This window comes from Bos mutus, chromosome 10, assembly GCF_027580195.1.
Source record: "Bos mutus isolate GX-2022 chromosome 10, NWIPB_WYAK_1.1, whole genome shotgun sequence".
In the NCBI taxonomy this organism is placed as follows: domain Eukaryota; kingdom Metazoa; phylum Chordata; class Mammalia; order Artiodactyla; family Bovidae; genus Bos; species Bos mutus.
The window spans coordinates 24,720,697-24,739,381 of NC_091626.1; the positions used below are offsets into that span (position 1 = coordinate 24,720,697).

The 18,685-nt window shown below is 48.1% G+C and overlaps 1 protein-coding gene across 15 annotated transcripts in view; it reads right to left on the minus strand.

Annotated features, from left to right (window-relative positions):
* RGS6 (regulator of G protein signaling 6) overlaps positions 1-18,685 on the minus strand; it is a 618,392-nt gene that overhangs the window by 53,921 nt on the left and 545,786 nt on the right. For all 15 annotated transcript variants that reach the window (XM_070377601.1, XM_070377604.1, XM_070377600.1 and 12 more), the window contains 2 exons: positions 9,808-9,933; positions 1,244-1,430 (listed from right to left, as the gene is read on the minus strand). In XM_070377601.1, coding sequence (XP_070233702.1) covers positions 1,244-1,430; positions 9,808-9,933 — 313 coding nt within the window. The remainder of the gene's footprint in view (positions 1-1,243; positions 1,431-9,807; positions 9,934-18,685) is intronic.

The window sequence follows — 18,685 nt, forward strand, 5'->3', positions numbered from 1 at the left end:
TGGTACACACACACACACACACACACACACATACTAAAATCTATCAGAAAAAAAAAAAGGATTTCTCGTGACTTGAATATTTCACTTTGAAGCTGCAAAGGGTGTGAGGGACTCGGGATTTCATAAAGCTAAGTCACTGAACTCTACAAAACCAAATCTACCTGGCCCAGGCATTCGGTGGAACTCATGACCAGGGGGTCACATGAAAGACAGTTGTGGTGTTGAGGCTGCCAAGTGTTTCCATTCTGAAGTTCTGAGCAAATAACAAGGCAAATTGGGATGATGAGGACACCATTTCCCTTCTCATGCCGTTATCTGCACCAGAGACTGAGTTTCCTAAATTAGATGATAATGGCTGTGGGAGGGCAGTTCTCACCTGGGGACCCCACAGGTGCAAGAGATAAAGAGGGTTGAGGAGACAGAGCAAAACCTTAAGCCCTATCACCGGGTGTGGGATGGTGGGAGGAAACAAAACTTAGCGGCCAGGAAGTGTGAAATGGATCTGATGTTTATCTCTAGAGATGGCGTCTCCCAGCCCTCAAGTTAAGCTTGCCGTTTAGGGTGGCTTCTGTTTCTTCCACCAGCTTCACCAGCATCTGTGTGCTAACGGTGCCGTGCAGAGTCGTGTGTCCTTCCCTGTCACCCCCCTGCCCGCCAACTCATGGGTTCCTTACACCCCAGAGCTCATTCACTTATTGGTGACATTGCCTGTTTCCCTGCCTTTCTCTCCCACTAGCCTTTAACTTCCTCGAGGGCAGGGGCTTTGGTCTGTTTCTGATGGTATCTCATCACACGGCACACGGCATGGAATTCAGACGTGTTCCCCAAACATCACTGTGGGATTGGCGGTCACAGTGCAGGGCGGTGGTTATGAGCATGGTCTTGACCTCTGGCCCTCCAGCCCACTCTCCCCACTTTGCTGATGCTGTGCTCTACTTTCCAGATTTTACTATGACTTACTATAGGACTTTGGGTTTTGTAAAACACTTCTGAGATTTTCCTGGAAAAGACATACACATAATGGTAAATTTCTATTTCTACGTAATAACATAACTCATTTAGGAAAGCAGTCCTCCTGGAATTGCACTGTGCATCCACCTGGAATGGTCCCCATTGATGGCCTCATAAATAAAGGCTGAGATTATAACTACATACGACACCTCAGATGTGTGTTCAAGGAGTGGGGTAGTGGAGCTGACACATGAACATCTTGGGACAGAAATGTTTGATGAGATGAGCAAACCTGGGCATCTTCGAATGTGTATCTCCCTCCATCCTTGACGTTCTGACTGGTTATCTCATAGCTGTGAGAATCCAGGTTGATTGCGCTTGGGGCCCCGGGAGCCAGAAACTCTTGCCAGATTTCTTCCACCCTCCTGGCCACATCCTGCAGGGGCTGTTTCTTGAGATCCTGGACTGCCAACCAGAACCTGAAACAGAAGTGCAAGGACAGTTCGTTCCAGGGGCTCCATCAGTAGCTGCTCTGTTGGACGTGGTCCTGGAACTGACATCCCATGGCACTCACTCTTTGTCCCCTGGCTGTCCCAGTAGCCATGTCCCAGGTCATGAAGGCTGCAGGGACTGCTGAGAATACAAAGGTGCTCCATCATTGCACTAAATGTATGTTAGAAGATCGCCTTGCTTCCGGTTACCAAAAAGAGATTTTTCTCTCTCTACCTCAAGGTTTTTTTTTTTTTTTTTTAATTTTTTAAAACTCTCTCTACCTCAAGGTTTTTCAGCCTCGGTACTGTTGCCATTTTGGGCTGGATAATTCTCTGTTGTAAGAGTCGCCCTGTACATAGAAAGATATGTAGCAGCAACCTTGGGTTTGACCCATCAGATTCCAGGGGCATCCTCTCCGCCCTTGTGACAACCAGAAAGTTTCTGGCCATTACTGAATGTCTTCTGGGAGGTAAATTCACCCTTGGGAGGGAACCACTGTTTGACATAGAAGCCACGACCCAGACAATGTGAGTCCCTTTTCCATATCTGGTGGGGATCAGTTGGAGGTATTCAAATGAAAGAAAGATCCCAGAAGCAACAGTATCTTGGAGCCATTAAGAATATTTGAGCTGGAAGGACCCAGCCATACATGCTGTTGATGGAGAAACTGAGCCTATTTGCAGCATCAATGTGGGCATGGTGTTTGGCACGTTCCCTGGAGGAGGGCATGGCAACCCGCTCCAGTATTCTTGCCTGGAGAATCCAGGCAAGGACTGGACTTGGACTGTAGCCCACCAGGCTTCTCTGTCCACGGGGTTGCAAAGAGTTGGACACAACTGAGTGACTAAGCACAGCGCAGCACAGGTGCTCAGAAAATGTCTGTTGGATTTCAGGTGGGCTCATCTGGAACAAAGCTGAAGGGACATATATCGGGGATCCCTCTACAAAAGATTCTCCAGGGACTGCTGGAGAGAGAAGCCTCCTGTTCACGACTACATTTGCCTCTCCTGAATCCCTCAGCATGGTGCATGGTGCTGGAGGGGCTGGGCATGCACTGTGAGCTCTTTTCTGCTGAGAACAGCAGCAGCCAGGGCCAAGGCTTGGACAACAGCTCCCTGGGTCGTGACGATGGTTCCCAAGGCAACCCTGGAGAGGGATTTCAGCAGGACTCAGGTCTGGGTGGCATATTTTCTGTCCTGTGAACAAAACAGGCCAGTTTCCCCATCAATGAGACGAGAGGACAGGTCCCTGGCTCTGTGGTTCCTGCAGCCACGGGAATCACACATACTCAAGTCAACGAAAGGGCAGGAACAAGAGAAGCTGAACCATGACATGGAGGAAGGTGCATTCATTCTGTCATCGAATTTCACCCAAAGTAAGAGGCACTCTTTTTTTTTTTTAAAGGTTAAGCATGTTTTTCTGTTGCTGTTCAGAGAAGTGTGTGGAGCCATGTGCATGGCCTAATGGTGCCACCCAGTGGCCAACTCGGGTAACGTAGCTTCATTTCCACCAGGAAAGAAGACTGGGGGGCTGGGCCGGGGGAGTGGTCTCTGCGTGTGGGTCTGTGTTTGTGCGAGACAAGAGCTCTGTGAGCTCCAACTCTCTCCTTGATGTACCATTTGGGATTCTGATGATCTCGCTAACGAAAACCCTCATGGTTTCCTCGCCAAGACCAAGAGGCAGGGAGGAGCCTTGACGGCTTCACTCAACCGGAAGATGAGGAAGTCCTGCTCCCAGCTGTGCTGCCCTCTTGGCATCGCTGTATCTTTCTGGGCCTTTCTTTCCTCCTGGCGCAGTGGGTACAGAGCAGGGGGAGGAGTATGTGGATTGGTCTGAGCACGTCCCATCCCGGTGTAACTCTGCAATACTCTCAGGCCCCGTGGGTGGGTGCTGTGCTGTAGGGGCAGCCTCATGGTGACCACAGGTCAGGAGGGGCTGGATGGTAAGGCCTGGGGCTCCTGCCACTGACGTTGGCTTCACTTGCCCTTTAACAGCAGCCCTCTATGTTTCTGCTCACGTCAGGTCTTTCATAATCATGTCCTCTGGCCACCCAGGGTGAGGGAAACAGTAGCCAGTCTTTAACCAGAGTCCAGACTGGTGGTGGTGGTGGAGCGGGGAGGGAGTTGGGCAGAGTTCAAAGGGGGCTGTTAACTGTTCAGTTGTTCAGAAGGGTCTTTGAAGCTCAGCTGGGAGGGGGGTCTCCTCTACCCCCTTGGCCATTCCCTAAGGTTCCCTTGGACTCTCTGCCCCCCGACTCCCACCAAGGTCTGCCATGAAATGAAGGAGGTGGCCGAGTGCTTTCAAGTGAAAATGGTCAGCTGGTGAAGACAGAACCTACAAAGGCTTTCTTCTCCCAGAGGACCATTTTTGATGGGCAGGTAAAATTTAAGAAATCGGCTCTAAAGAGAGGAGCTAGTGTTGGTTTTTGGAAGGCCTGGAAGGAGGACTGACGTGCAGCTTGGTGAGTCCCTGGCAGCCCTAGGGAGTCACCTCTGGCTGAGTCCTGGGCTGGAAGCAATTCCTTTGGGCCAGGGTCCATCCCAAGCCTACCGGACTCTGCAATTTCTCATACAAATGAGGACACCCAGGTGATTTCCTGATGCCTCAGTCAGGGTCATGTGGGCATCACCTTCTGTCCTTTGTCTCAGTCTGCTCTGAGATGGAGCTCTGGGGAGGCCTCGAGGACCCTGCAGCTTCTGAAAGCCGCAGGCTCCCCATGGTTCCTGAGGCCTCAGCGGTCCTTTCGGCAGAATGAGTTGGGAGCCACATTAATGCACATCATTCAGCTGGGTATAGAGAAGTCTGGGGAGGGTGGGAAGGAAAATTTCTGAATCAAATTTAATCAACTTTTATACACAAAAAATCAAAAGGTTCCCTTTATCATATAAAACCAAGAATTAAAAAAAAAGTATAAAAAGAAACAACAGGCATGTTGGAGGAGGAGAAACAGAAGGAGGAGCTGAGGGGAGGACGGGGACGGGGAGGATGGAGAGGAAGAGGGATGACACCCCCCAGACAGCAGTCTTCTCTCCCTGCACGCATGGGGACCCTCTCGGCCTTCCATCTGCCTTGGAGATGAGCTGCCTTATCTCTCTCAGGTGACAGTAAAAATGCTGTCACAACCCTATCCTGACATCCCATACGTGTTTCCCATCACTGGCTTTGAAGAACGTTTGTGCCAGTTTGAAATTCAGTACAGGCTTGGTTTCCCTTGTGGCTCAGCTGGTAAAGAATCCGCCCAAAATGTGGGAGTCCTGGGCTCGATCCCTGGGTTGGGAAGATCCCCTGGGGAAGGGAAAGGCTACCCACCCACTCCAGTATTCTGGCCTGGAGAATTCCATGGACTGTATAGTCCATGGAGTCGCAAAGAGTTGGACATGACTGAGCGACTTTCACTTTCACAGGCTTGGTTTGTATTGGCCATCTGTGAGCCCATGGACCTGAGCTGGGGGCTCTGAGCCCCGACTGCCTGGCCACCCTCCCCTCGAAAGAGCCCTAGAAGCTCCCCTCGCCCATCTCTTACAGACAGATGGGAGGCCCACTGAGGCCTGCGCCGGTCCTGCTCTTATCACAAGCCCGCAGGTACCACTGCTTCTCCAGGACGCCAGCGGGGAGGAGAGACTGTCAGCGGCCCCGGATCAGCCACCCTGCATTAGCCTCCGTGGCTTCTGGCAGCAGAAGGGCTGTCACGACTGGCAGGCCAGGCAGATGCGCGGGTACCAGGGAGATCACCTGTCCTGCTTTGCCGGAGTCAGCAGAGACGGGGGAGGCAGCCCAGGGCCGACATCCGATTCCTGTCATTGGCTTAGGAATGCTGGTGGGGGGGCAACTGGCCTTCTCGGGGAGGCAGCCTGGGCTCAGAACGCCCCCCCCAACCCCATACCGAGCAGCTGGGGATGGGACTTGAGGGCCATCCAGGGCTGCTCCAGCTGGCCTTCTGTCTCCCGCGGGGCCAGGGTGCTAACATGGAATGGGGTCTCCTCCTCAAGGCTGGCTGCAACAAGGGGAACCATGAAGCAGTGGGCGGCGCTCCGTCCTTCCAGGAGGTCTGGCCAGGCCCTGGTTCTTTGCTTACCTATCTTCTCATCAACTAGGATTGTCATGTGTTATAAAAACCCAGCTTTTCGTTTGTTCCCGGGAAAAGCCAGCTCCACGCAGAAGGAAGGGCCTCTGTGCCCTCTGCTGGCCAACAGAGACTCAGGAACAACCGCTGTCACTCGACTTGGTCTCTGCTTGGGCTGGGATCTCACCACCAGCAGCACCACCCGAGCTGAGTGACATTCACGAGGTAGTGGCCCAAATGCCACAGGTTGTCTGAGTGCCGTGTGAGTACCTCTGTCCCCATGAACCATGTGTTCGGTTCTCGGGGAAGCCCACCGGGCCTGGCCCACCTCCCGGAGTCTTCCTAGGACTTGGGGCAACTGGGAGGCTGGAGCGCTCCGGGACAAACTGCTAACACTCCTGCGCTGTCTTTAATTGCTTCTCCCTTCAGCTGACACTGTGTGGAACCAGGATAATCAATCTGCAGGTTAGAAGAACAACCACGTTCTCTCAGGAGACGTTACAGCTCATAAAAAATGTAAGGGGGATGCTCTTGGCTGCGGGTTTTGATTTTTAACTCGTGCCCTGCCGAGAGGCAGTGGTGGTCAAGTCAGGGAGGATGAAGACTTGTGCAGGTCGTAGAACTTCCCTGGTGGTCTGGTGGCTGAGACTCTGTGCTTCCACGGCAGGGGGTGTGGGTTCGATCCCTGGCCCAGGAGCTAAGATCCTGCGTGCCTCTCGGCACAACCAAAAACAAAACAAAACAAAAAAGATTTGCTGTGCAAGAGAGGGGGCAAAGGTGGCAAGGGGCAAGGGGTTCCTGTCACCCTTCTAGGAAAGCACACAGAGAAAAGAGAGGGACCAAGCCAGACCACTCCCTGGGACCCTCTGCTTCAGAACCAGGAGGTCCCACCTTGCATGTGTTCTAGAGGCTCTGAGCAAACAGCTGTCTCCCGTGGGGGTGCCCACCCTATCCAAATGGAGCCCTGGGCTCAGCCTACAAGCAGCCCACAACCATGAGCCCTGCTGTCTGCCGCAGATGCCCTGGCCATGTGGCCTCCAGTGCTTGGAGGTGTTGCCCCTCCCTCATCTCACAGGCTCACCCCCCAAAAAATGATGAAAGAAGATGTCAACTTGTATGACCATAGACCTCTTTCCTTAAAGGATCCAGGGTGACCTTTTGCTGTGGTGAAAGCAACACCTATGCCTCTCTGGGGCTCCTCTTCTCTGTATTCTGAAGCACTGGCAGAGACTGAACCACTTGGCTGGTGAGCTGGCAAGATTTTTCTAGGCATCATGCAAAAACATCACGCTCTAAGTACCCCTTTCACTGGAGAGATGCAAAGGAGCTTGGGGAGACAGACGTGGAGAAGCCTTTGCAGTGGATCCAGTTGAGTCCCGGTCAGTCTCTTTCTCTCCCCTGCTCCAAGGCCAGCTGCCTGGGCTTGACCAGTCCAGGGGAGGAAGGACCATCCCGGCATGGCCAGCACCACAGATGGGCAGTGTCCTCAAACTGTGCCACATGGCATGGCCCTGGCATCCACCCTTCACAGGGACCACAGGGGAGGTGCAGCCACAGGGCCCCCCGAGGATGCCCTGGGTGAGGGGTGAGATGCATTCAACTCTGCACCCTCAGGACCTGGGTCACAGTGGACGCCAGGCTGGTATCTGTGGCCACAGGAATGACTGCAAATGGAGGCGGAGGAAAGGACCTGGTTCTAGGTGACCCAAGAGTCCTAAAGTTGTGTGATTTAAAACCAAAGCTTCCCCTATATATCCAATTATGCTATCATACAAGTAGAATTTGGGCTTGCAGAGAGGATTTTAGAAGCTCTTGGGCTATACTTTTTATCTCAGGTTGTTCTATTTCCTTTATCCGCTCTCCTGTCACAGATCAGAAGGGACCCTCTTTAAGTCTGGATTTATGCATTCACGCTGGGGGAGGAGATTAGTTACTGCACACTCACACCCGCTCACATGCACTCTCTCACCCAGGACTGACTGCAGCCCTCCTGGAGCGAGGCGCTGGCAGAGTACAGGCGGTAAGGCAGGAGGAGGCCCTGACACCTGCCAGGGACACCCTCCACTGTGTGCTCCTGGCCTGAAATGCATGCAGATTTCATGGCCCTGGCTACACTCAGACTGGGCAAGGCAGTGCTGAACCAGTTCATGTTCTCACTCAGGGCCCCTCACAAGGACCAGGATGCTGTGGTCCTCCTTCCACATCTCCACAATAGTGCAGGTGGCTGAGAAATAGCCAGGTAAAGGGAGCCTCTATACAGCTCCACGGGCTTTTGGAGTAGCTCAGTTGGTAAAGCATCCGCCTGTGATGCAGGAGACCCAGGTTCGATCCCTGAGTGGGGAAGATCCCCTGGAGAAGGAAATGGCAACACACGCCAGAGGAGTCTGGCTACAGTCCATGGGGTTGCCCAGAGTTGGACATGACTTCGTGACTAAACCACAAACCACGCACCACTCCATCTTGGGGCCCCGTGGACAGGGATGAGCAGGGAACACGGGGAGAACCCCCAGGGCTAGCTCATGGGGACCAGGCTGAGGGTGGGATTTGAGGCTGAACTAGTCATGCAGAGTCTGCCTGGGCACAGCATGCTGGCCACAGAGGGGGTGGTTTCCCACCCAGGACACTTGCAGGCACGGCCTAGGAGGCTGGTCTGAGCACCATCCTGATAAAGTGGTCCAGAGTCAAGCCTTCTATTACAAATACTCAATTAGGAATTGAAGCAAAGTGTAGAATAATGCCTCAGCACAAGAAAAGAGCTCTTCTGTGTTATAACCTGAAATCAGATATTCAACCTTATCTGGTTTACAATAGGTACACAGCCACCTGGAACAGCCTCGCTAGTCCAGTTAATCAGCATCTACCCATCCTCCCAGGACTGCGTGGTGTGCGAGGGTCCCCCCACCACAGCTCCGCTCTCAGGGTCTCCCAGCTGAGAGCAGCCCCCCTCCCTCTTTCTTGTCTACATCAGTATCTTGTACACTCTTCAAAGCCCAGCTTATGATGTGCCTAGTCTGGTAGGATGTTTTGAAAACATTACCAAAATGGTTCTCAGAGTTTACACTCATTTATATTCATTTAATGATTTAAGGATTTCTTGTGTGTTTTCTTCAAGGACCGACAAGGTTGCTGCAGGCAAAGATCATGCATCTTGTCTTTCTTACACCCCCTCAGCAGATTCTTGGGGGCTGGAGACAGCATAGGTGTGTGATAAATATCATTTGATTGATGTACAGAACTGATATGGTCTCCAACTCCGAATATATAACATGGATTTTGCGCATTAACACTATAGCACACAGTCTTTTGTTCACAGCATATGGTCTTTTTAAAGTAAAAAAAAATTAATAAAGTCACTCTTTGGAAAAATGCCATTGGAAGACGGGAATTAACCTTGTATGTAAAAGAGATCCTGGTGCCCAGAAAACACTGAGATTTCCATCTTACCCACTGAGAAGCCAACACTTGGCCAAGATGAGTCAGGGTCTTAGATAAGCCACATTTTCTGTATGTCTCTGTTTCTACATCTAATACAATGAAAGCCTGAATAAATCCCAGGTTACTCAGTTTTGCATGACCACCATCCCTACCCCTTTTTACAAGCTCCCTTTCTTTTCTCTTACAATGAACCCCATGTTTTAAAAGTTTTTTTTTCTACTAGACAGTAACTATCAGCACATTAGTACATTTTCCCCATCTTGATTACTCACAGACCAATAGAACAATCAATGTTTTCACTGGCATCAAGTGACCAAAGCAACCACTACATGGAGTTGCTAGAACTCCCCCCAAAAAGAAAAGTATATTTTGATTAGCTTTTAGAGTTACATCTCCAGTTCTTGAACAGTATTAACTGTGACTTCTTGAAATTCTGAAGTGAACCCACTGACCCCTCTTTTTTCTCGTTAGCCTGTCAAGTATTCAGGACCCCAGAGATTGGAAAGTTTTAAAGGGAAAGGTCTCTGAGCTCCCTTTCTGCCATGGAGCTCCATGGTTTTATGGTTTTAGTGTAAGGATGGTGTCATTAAATCCATTCGACCATTGACTTATTATTGAAGATATGTTTCCAATAGCTTGAACACATGTCATCTGGATTTAAAGAACCAAACACTGTGGTGTTGGTGGGTGCTCATCCAGTGATAATAAAGCTTGAACATAAAGTTTGTTCTCCAACCTTGGCCACATTAATTGGAATTTGAATTTGAGCCATAGCATTTGACTGAGAAAGGGAGGTGGCGAGGGAAACTGATGATGTAAATTTCTTCAGATACTCTGCGCACAACTCAAACCTTGGAGAGATGTACCTGAGGTTTTCTGAACTGAATTCCGACTCCAGGAATCGTAGAAACTGGTCCCGCCCCACCTGGTCCTTCAAGATCTCATCGAAAGAGAAGCCCCATCTCTTCACTCGCTGCTGGCTGGGCTCTTTGCTTTGGGAGAGGGAACAAAGGTTTAAAAGGTGATTAATACCAGGCAGAAACCTGTAGCACAGTTTCTTCAACAACTCAAATTTATTTAGCTGTCACAGGCCAAAGGGAAATGTCTCATTTAAGTGACAGATTCCATCAAACCTGTACAAATGCTTAATGTGGTCTTTTTTACACCAACACTAGCCAAGGGTAAAAGTCTCTTTAAAGAGTGTTTGAAAGGGGCCACGTCGAGGGGATGCTCGCCAAGTGCTGCTTACAGGACATACAACAACTCTGCTGATTTGGCTTCCCTGGGCCACTCCTGTCAGTCATAGGTCCAACTCTTGACTCCATACGTTTATTTTTTTTCACTTAAAGACTGAGGATGCTTTGTGAATCTGATCTTTCATCAAAGATGCTGCCCCCACCTCCTGCCCCTTCCTCAATTCCCAGGGGAAAAACAGAGTCCAGTTTAGAACCAAGTGATGTTCAACTGATCAGAAATACATCAACTCATCCAGGATAAACCCCATACAGGTGCTTAGAAGCAGAATGTTGCATCCATTCATTGATTTAACCACCACCTGCACAGTGTCTACAATGGTCCAGGCATCGTTCCCAGCCTTCACACCTGTTAACTCACTGAGTCCTTGAAGCTACTGTGAAAAATGTACTAACACCGTCCCCATTCTGCAGATAGGGAAACTGAGGCCTGGTGACAATTTACCCAAAGACACACTAGGAAGGGATGGAGTTGAGGCTCAAGTCCAGACTGTGCGGTTCCAGAACACAGCCCTCAGCTTTGCCATGCTGCCTCACGTCCATGGGACTCTCTCCAAACCAAAGTGCAGGGAGGGGGGACAGAGAGTTAGTTGGTCTTATTCATTTGGTGTTGGAAGATGAAAATATTTCCTTCCGCTTCTTTCCATTTACAGTTCCTTTGCTGCATTTACTCCTCTGACTTCTTTAAGCAGCAACAGATTTCTAGTTCATGAGCTATATACTGCTATCTCTCACTCAAGTGGTAGTCTGTGGACCAGCAGTGGAACTTCAGGACCCATCTCAGACCCGTGGAATTGAAATCCACAGCTTAGCAAGATCCCTGGGTGATTTAAGTGCACATTAAACTCTGAGACACATTGGTCTACCAATATTTATTTCCCCCCCCTTTTTTGATATCCATTGATTTATTGATGTTTAACTTAGGTCCAAAAAGAATCAGAGGTTTACAAGAACACACAATTACAAAATCAAAACAATAACAAAATCCCCAAACCCTTAAACATAGGCAAGTATGATAATAGGAACAAGTAATGGTGAATCTTGGTTGTTGTCGTTTAGCTGCTACGTCACGTCCAACTCTTTTGCAACCCCATGGACTGTAGCTCACTAGGTTCCACTGTCCATGGGATTTCTCAGGCAAGGATACTGGAGTGGGTTGCCATTTCCTCCTTCAGGGGATCTTCCCAACCCAGAGATCGAACCCATGTCTCCTGTATTGGCAGGTGGATTCTCTACCAGTGAGCCACCAGGGACACCCCAATATAGAAAAGAATAGTAATAAAAACGAGTGATGATAAGTCTTAGTAGGGGATGGTTATTATACCAGAAAACCTAGGCTGGGGGAACTACTGCCAGTGAACAAAAACATTTTTTAGAGCTTCCTTGGAGCCAAGATAAAAAGAGATTTGAATGGATTGAACCACTTTCAATGTTTGAAAGAGGTAATATGTTAAGTTTGTCAGTAAAGACAACTTTTGCTCTAGTATTGAATTATAAGAGGAAGTGCCTCACAAGTCTTTACATAAGGAGCATTGAAACACAATGAATGATATTTCTGATACCTTTATTTAAAAAAAAAAGTGCAGGAAACTTTTACATACAGCTATTGGATTGCCAAAAAGTTCATTTGAGTTTTTTCATAACATGCAAACTTCTCAGAGTTTAATGTGCACTTAAGTCACTCAGGGATCTTGTTAAGCTGGGAATTCCAATTCTGTGTGTCTGAGGTGGGGCTAAGATCCCACTGCTGGTCCACCACTTGAGTGGGAGATAACAGCATGTGTCTGTGAATTAAATGCTTTCAACAAAAGTCAAAAGCATGATATTAAATTCTAGGGTGGTGAAGGTATATCTCTGGAGAGCCAAATAACGAAGTATGTAGCTTCATTGTCATCGAGGGCATGACATCCCACTCCAGTATTCTTGCCTGGAGAATCCCCATGGACAGAGGAACCGGGCAGGTTATAGTCCATGGGGTTGCAAAGAATCGGGCACAACTGAGTGACTAAGCACAACACAGAACAGTTTCATTGTCATCTGGCTTGATACAAGAAAACTTCAAAAACCGGTGGAGAAAATATTCCATTCATTTTCAGGCTTTTTGCAGGAGCTCAACAGTAGTCGTCTCTTCACTCCCCAAGTCCAAACATATGCTCCCCATGCAGCTCTATTGCCAAGGACGGAAGGTGGAAACAGAAAGTGTGTTGGTGTGGAATGAATGCTAGCCACATTAAAAGGCTCTTGCCCACAGGGTTCAGAACCACTACACTGTAGCCTCCGCAAATGATGTAAGGAAGGTGCATTTTATCTGCAAGCACTAAGCTGTGAGCCCTACAGCTCACACACAGCGATCACATCCACATATTTCCCTTCTTTTTAAAAATAGACACAAACTTTTTTTATGATGTCTTCCATGGAATTTCCCAGGCAAGAATACTGGAGTGGGTTGCCATGCCCTCCTCTAGGGGATCTTCCCAATCCAGGGATCAAGCCCAGGTCTCCCACATTGCAGGCAGATTCTTTACCATTTGAGCCACCAACAATGAGGAATTCCAAGATAGATTTTTTTTTTCCCCCAGTGTTCAAGGCTGGGCTTTCTGTAATGAGCCAAGAAGACAGATCCTAGAGTCTCTCAAACTCAAGCCACAGAATCAAACTCAACAGCTTTCCGGAGGACAAAAAGCGCTGTTACTATTGAGGCAAGCAACAAATGGAAGCCCCACCGAGCTGCAGGAACGCATCTGCTTTTGCCAGGATCGTGCTGTGACCTGGGATGGCCACAAGGTTGCAGGGCTCTTCGGGGATGGTGCTGATGACAGCTATACCCCAATCAGTGGCGGTGCCCAGAGAGCCAGGTGTGGGAAGGTGCTCAGTCTTTGTCGTGACTGTGTTATGGACACACGTCCACCACCAGCATCACTACTTTCTGGTTTGCAAGCAGTGAGCCGTATTCATCCCACCAGGTTCCTTGGTGGTGGCAGGGGGAAGAGTGGTGGAGGATAAGGGCCATTTTGGGGGTAAGCCAGAGAGCCAGGGGTGTCTCTAGATGGCCTAGGACAGATGTCTGGATATACAGGGAGCTGCAAGCTCAGCCTTCAGCAGAAACAAGGAGTTTTGGAGAGACAGGCTACCCTGGTGTGGCGGTTTCCTAGTTGGCCAACATACAAGCAACTGGACGGCTTAAAATAGAAATTGATTCTCTCACAGTTCTAGAGGCTAGAAATCTGAAATCAAGGTGTTAACTGGGCCACACTCTCTCTGAAGGCTCTAGAGGAAAACCTGTTCCATGCCTTCTTCTTAGCTTCTGATGCTGCCAGAAATCCTTGGCATCCATGGCCTGCTCATGCATTACTCCAATCTCTGCCTCTGTCATCACATGGTATTCTGCCTCTGTTAGAATGGTATTCTGTATCTGTATCTGTATCACATGGTATTCTGCCTCTGTATCTGGTTTTTCACATGGCATTTACTCTGTATGTGCCAGTGTTTCTGTTTTCTCTCCTTATAAAGACATCAGTCATATTGGATTGGACTTCCCTCCAATTGGTGGCTCAGTGGTAAAGAATCCGCCTGCCAATGCAGTCAACGCAGGCTCAATCCCTGGGTCGGGAAGATCCCCTGTAGAAGAAAACGGCAACTCACTCCAATATTCTTGCTTGGGGAATTCCATGGACAGAGGATCCTGGCGATCTACAGTCCATGGGGTTGAAAAAGAGTTGAACACAACTCTTAGCAACTAAACAACAAGAGCAACATATTGGAGTAAGAGCTTACTCTACCCCAGGGTGACCTCATCTTAACTAATTGCATCTTTAATGGTCCTGTTTCCAAATAAAGTCACATTCTGAGATTCTGGGAAGGACTTGAATTTTTAGGTGACACTATTCAACCTAGTACATCTGGGTTCCTTCAATTACTCATTATTCACAATCCTATTTCTGTGTCTGGGCACCCTATATCTGCTCTTTTTCTTCTAATAATCTGGTCATTGGGATCTATTCTATTAAAAGCTTCTTGGATATAACTTTCCTATACATGTCTTTCTTGTACCTCTTGGTTATTTGAAGAACCATCCCTTTGAAGGTTCAAGATCAGATGTGAACATGTTGCTACCATGGAATGGTCTCTGTGGTTATAAAATAATTCTGAAAAGTTATCTCTGGACATCCATCCCCAGGTGACTAGTACCATAACTTTCCCTTGGTCTCACTCAGATAATCCATGGAACTCAGAGCCCCTCTATTTTCATCCATTGTATAGAAAGGCTTTCTCATGACACATCTCTAATTATGGTTTTGTACCATCACTTAACTTTTAAAGGGTTTATGCCACTGTCTTTGCAGCTATCTTGTGAGCTCTCTGAGGGCAGAGACCACATCTCTGTATTTATCATAGTGCTTTTCACACAGCACGTGTTTAACACTAAAGGGAAATCAGTAAGAAAATGTGTACAGTAAGTAATGTAGATGATGTGTCTTTATATTGACATCGATGTGTCCTTATATTTCTATTTGCTAGCTAGATGCCTTTTTCCAACTCTAATTTCTCTTCCATGCCCATTGCTTCTCACCAAATTCCAGCCTCCCACTGAGCAGCCCAAATTAACACAGCCAAGACAGGTGGCTCTCCCAGGGAGTCTGTCTTTCATTCCAGCTGTTCTCCCAAATTGAGAACAATAAAGCCAGATTCAGAATAAGCATCTATCTATAAAAACATCAAGCTATCTTCAAAAGGTTTCGAGTTACTGGAAAAATTATGAAACAAGGGATTGTTCCTTAAAGAGTGAATAACCAATGAGTCCATCTCAAGATGAAGGTTATTGAAGAAACAATCACAATATTACTTAATGCTCCAAGAAAACCTGAGGGTCCTAATACTTCAACAAGGAGTGGTCCTGTTGTTTGTTACTCTGGAACAAACCATCTTCAAACTCAGTGGCTTGAAACAACAACTTATTCTTCTCTCTCAGCATCCCATGAGTTGACTGGGCCCAGCTGGGAGGTTCTCACTTCGGGTCTCTCAAGAGTTGTAGATGGACAGTAGCTGGGGGTGGTGTCATCTGAAGGGTGGACTGGGTTGGACATCCAAGATGGCTCATCACATGGCAGATGATGCTGGTTTTTGGCCAGAAGCTCAGCCAATGCTCTCAACCTCCACGATCTCCCTGATCACTTGGGTTTCTCATAACCAATAGGTTTTTAAGAAAGAATGTCTTAGGAGCAAATGTTTCAAATGACCAAGAGCTGTTTTATGATCTGTTCCCAGAATATTACTCCTGCCATACTCTGTCGGTTAAATAAGACATCAAGGCCAGCCTGGATGAAAAGTGGGGGAGGTGTCCCCTTTCCATAGAAGAAGCAGTCCCTGTATACAAAGAGGAAAGCCCTGATGGGGCTATATATGGAGACTGACTACCACAGGGAGGGAGATCGACTAATACCATGGATTACAGTTCTATCAAACTTGCTGAGTAGCTCAGTGATCGTCTCTGCCCCTCAGCACATTGGGCTAGTTGAGAGTGGATGCCTTTGACCAAGTAGGATGAGCTGGTTCCTTGTAGCTCTTTGCTCATGTGCCTGTTGCCCAGCAAAGAGAGAAGGTCAAACCAATACCATGTGGTGAGGGCAAATCATGAACCCCAATCCTGCAGGCAATGCCAGGTTCTTGTTAGAGCCACTATCTTGCTGATGGCATCTTCCCAGGGACACTTTCCTGGTGGTATTCAAATGACAGTGGAGTGAAGTGAAGTGAAAGTCACTCAGTCACGTGAGTGAGACTTCAGCCTTTGTGACTCCATGGACTATATAGTCCATGGAATTCTCCAGGCCAGAATACTGGAGTGGGTAGCCATTCCCTTCTCCAGGGGATCTTCCCAACCCAGGGATCAAACCCAGGTCTCCCACACTGCAGGTGGATTCTTTACCAGCTGAGCCACAAGGGAAGCCCAAGAATACTGGAGTGGGTAGCCTATCTCTTCTCCAGCAGATCTTCCTGACCCAGGAATTGAACCAGGGTCTCCTGCATTGCAGGCAGATTCTTTACCAACTGAGCTACCAGGGAAGCCCTCAGATGACAGAGCTCTCTCCAACTGAGATCTGGCAATTTGGGGCTGATTCTTTCTCAGTGATGAGCCCTGGCAATCACTATCTTCTTTATCTAAATTTGACTTCTCAGAATTTTCACCGAATAAACTTCAGGTATATCCTTTAAAGAGGCAGTCTTGTATTGCCCCCTGAACATTCCTTTTCTCATCCTTGGATTTCTAGATCTAATAGTTTGTCTGAGAAGGAGAGAGGATTAAAGCACAATTTCATACTGTTTATGCTACATCCTGCTTCATCCTGCCAATTATTCTATTAATCCCTGTTGTTGTCTTTGACTGGTTTGTCTATAAACCCTACATGGCTGAGACAGTATGTTCAACTCTGTAGAATCCAGACGTTATCTGTGATGACCTCTGCCCTGGGCATTGGAAAGAGTCTGTACCCATTTACTCACGCCCAGGAGAAATCACAGCTCACCTCAGATGAACATGAAGTCCCAAGTGACCCCTACTGTCTCCCATGCTGCCTCGACTCTTCCATACAACTTCACCCATCTTCACCAAAAACCAACTTCATATAAAGTGTCTGAGAGGGTAGAAGCCTTTACTGAAATTGGAGGGTCTTGAGAAGGGGGTACACATTGCACCATCCAACCCCCGGCAGTTTAGAAATCACATATTCAGTATTTCCACTTTGAAAAGTCCTCGGACACCTCAGCACTAGGGGTTTTCATGGCTCTGAATGGAGGCTTGCTCTCTCTTGTCTCTCTGTTCTTCTTTCCACCCTCACTTTTCACAGCCCTGAGGTCTCCCCTCTTGGGGACAAAAAGTACATTCATCTCATTTTCTTATGGGGCACAACCTCTCCACTTGTTGTTGAATCTTTGCCAACACTCCTGTTCTTAGGGCCTGACTCTGTGCCCCGAGTGACATTAATGTCCTTTGCCAAAAAGGAGGAATCCTGGAGCCGGGAGGTAAGACAGCATGTTATTCACTTTGCTACATGGGTATCTTGAGAAACTTTCTTACTTAGAAGATAGCACAGGTCTCAATACTCTTTATTAGTTACACTAAATTAAACTGAAACTGAGAAAAAGATGACCTTGGATTATTTTGCTGGTCACATTCAGCCCTTGCTTCATGCACAAAGGCTGTTTGGTCTCTAGACTGAACAAGTATGTTGGCGCTGATCCCTGACTCTGTATCACCAGAGGCAGGTTCCCAATCACTGCCAGCTGTCTGACTGGGTGGGAATGTCCTGCTGGGAGAAGAAAGAGGGCCTCACATTCTTGTCATTCTCCCTTGTATCTGTGTAACTAGCTTGAAGATGAACAGAACACTGTAGGTGTTAGGTCAGATGTTATGATGACAGTAGAAGCCTGAGCTGTAAAAACAGAGCCAGAACCTAGCTGTGGGGGCAGTGAGTCCCTTGGGGACAAAGTGCTGATATGTTTGAATAAACCAATAGGCCAGGTGGCCACCATCTTCCCAAACTATCATGCTTTTTTTTTTTTTTTTTTTTTTTTGCTGACTTACAAGAAAGAAGGAGGAAATGCCAATGTCATCAAGGTGAATTAAATTCACACACTTAACCTCTCTTCCTTTCCCAAATGCCAACAGCATTACCAACAAAATGGTCACTTCTCCATTCACCCTCCATCCAACCTATACTTTCTGAGTACCTACTACATGCCAGACACAGGTCTAGGTGCTAAAATAACTGTAAGTCTTATTTAGAAAGAGATCCAGGGGGAGGATGTGATCTAGAAAGACTGGATGGATGTTGGGTGGCCTCTACAGAGTGAGTGGTCACCGAAGACCTTTCTGAGAAAAAGACACCAATGCTGAGTGAGGCTTGAATGAAAAGGGAAGCCAGTCATGTGCGGGTCTGTGAGAGTGGTCCAGGAGGAGGGAACAGATAAGAATCTGGAGTTCAGTGAATTATCAAAGCCAAAATAAAACATAGAGTGTAAGAGGCAAATAAATTTCCTATCAGCAGAGGACAAACGTTGAGGAACTTTGGGAACTTACGAAGCAGGTGAACTGGTGACAAAGCTGAGCGTGGGCCACCTAGGCTTCCAGTGGGGCCATCTGGGAATAAGGTGACTGAGTGTTACCAGCAGAAGCCTGGGAAAATCCCAAGCCCTGAGCAGCAAGACTGGAAGTAGGGGCAGTTGGCAGGTAGTGAATGGGGGGGCATAGGGCAGGAACTCAGAAATATGAGACACGGGTTCCCTGGGCCAAGAGGGTCTCTAAGTAAAAGGGGGACATTTTCTGGCCAGCTTCTCACATGGGAAGTAAAGCCAGAGGGTGGTGCCTGTGTAACCTAAGGCTGGTAGACCTAATATGGATGAGAAAACATCTCAGCAAGGCAGGGAGACTTCCAAAGATGCTGAGGTTTCCTCCTGCTGCTCACTGGTTTCTGCAGATCTCTCTGTGCCCCCCTAA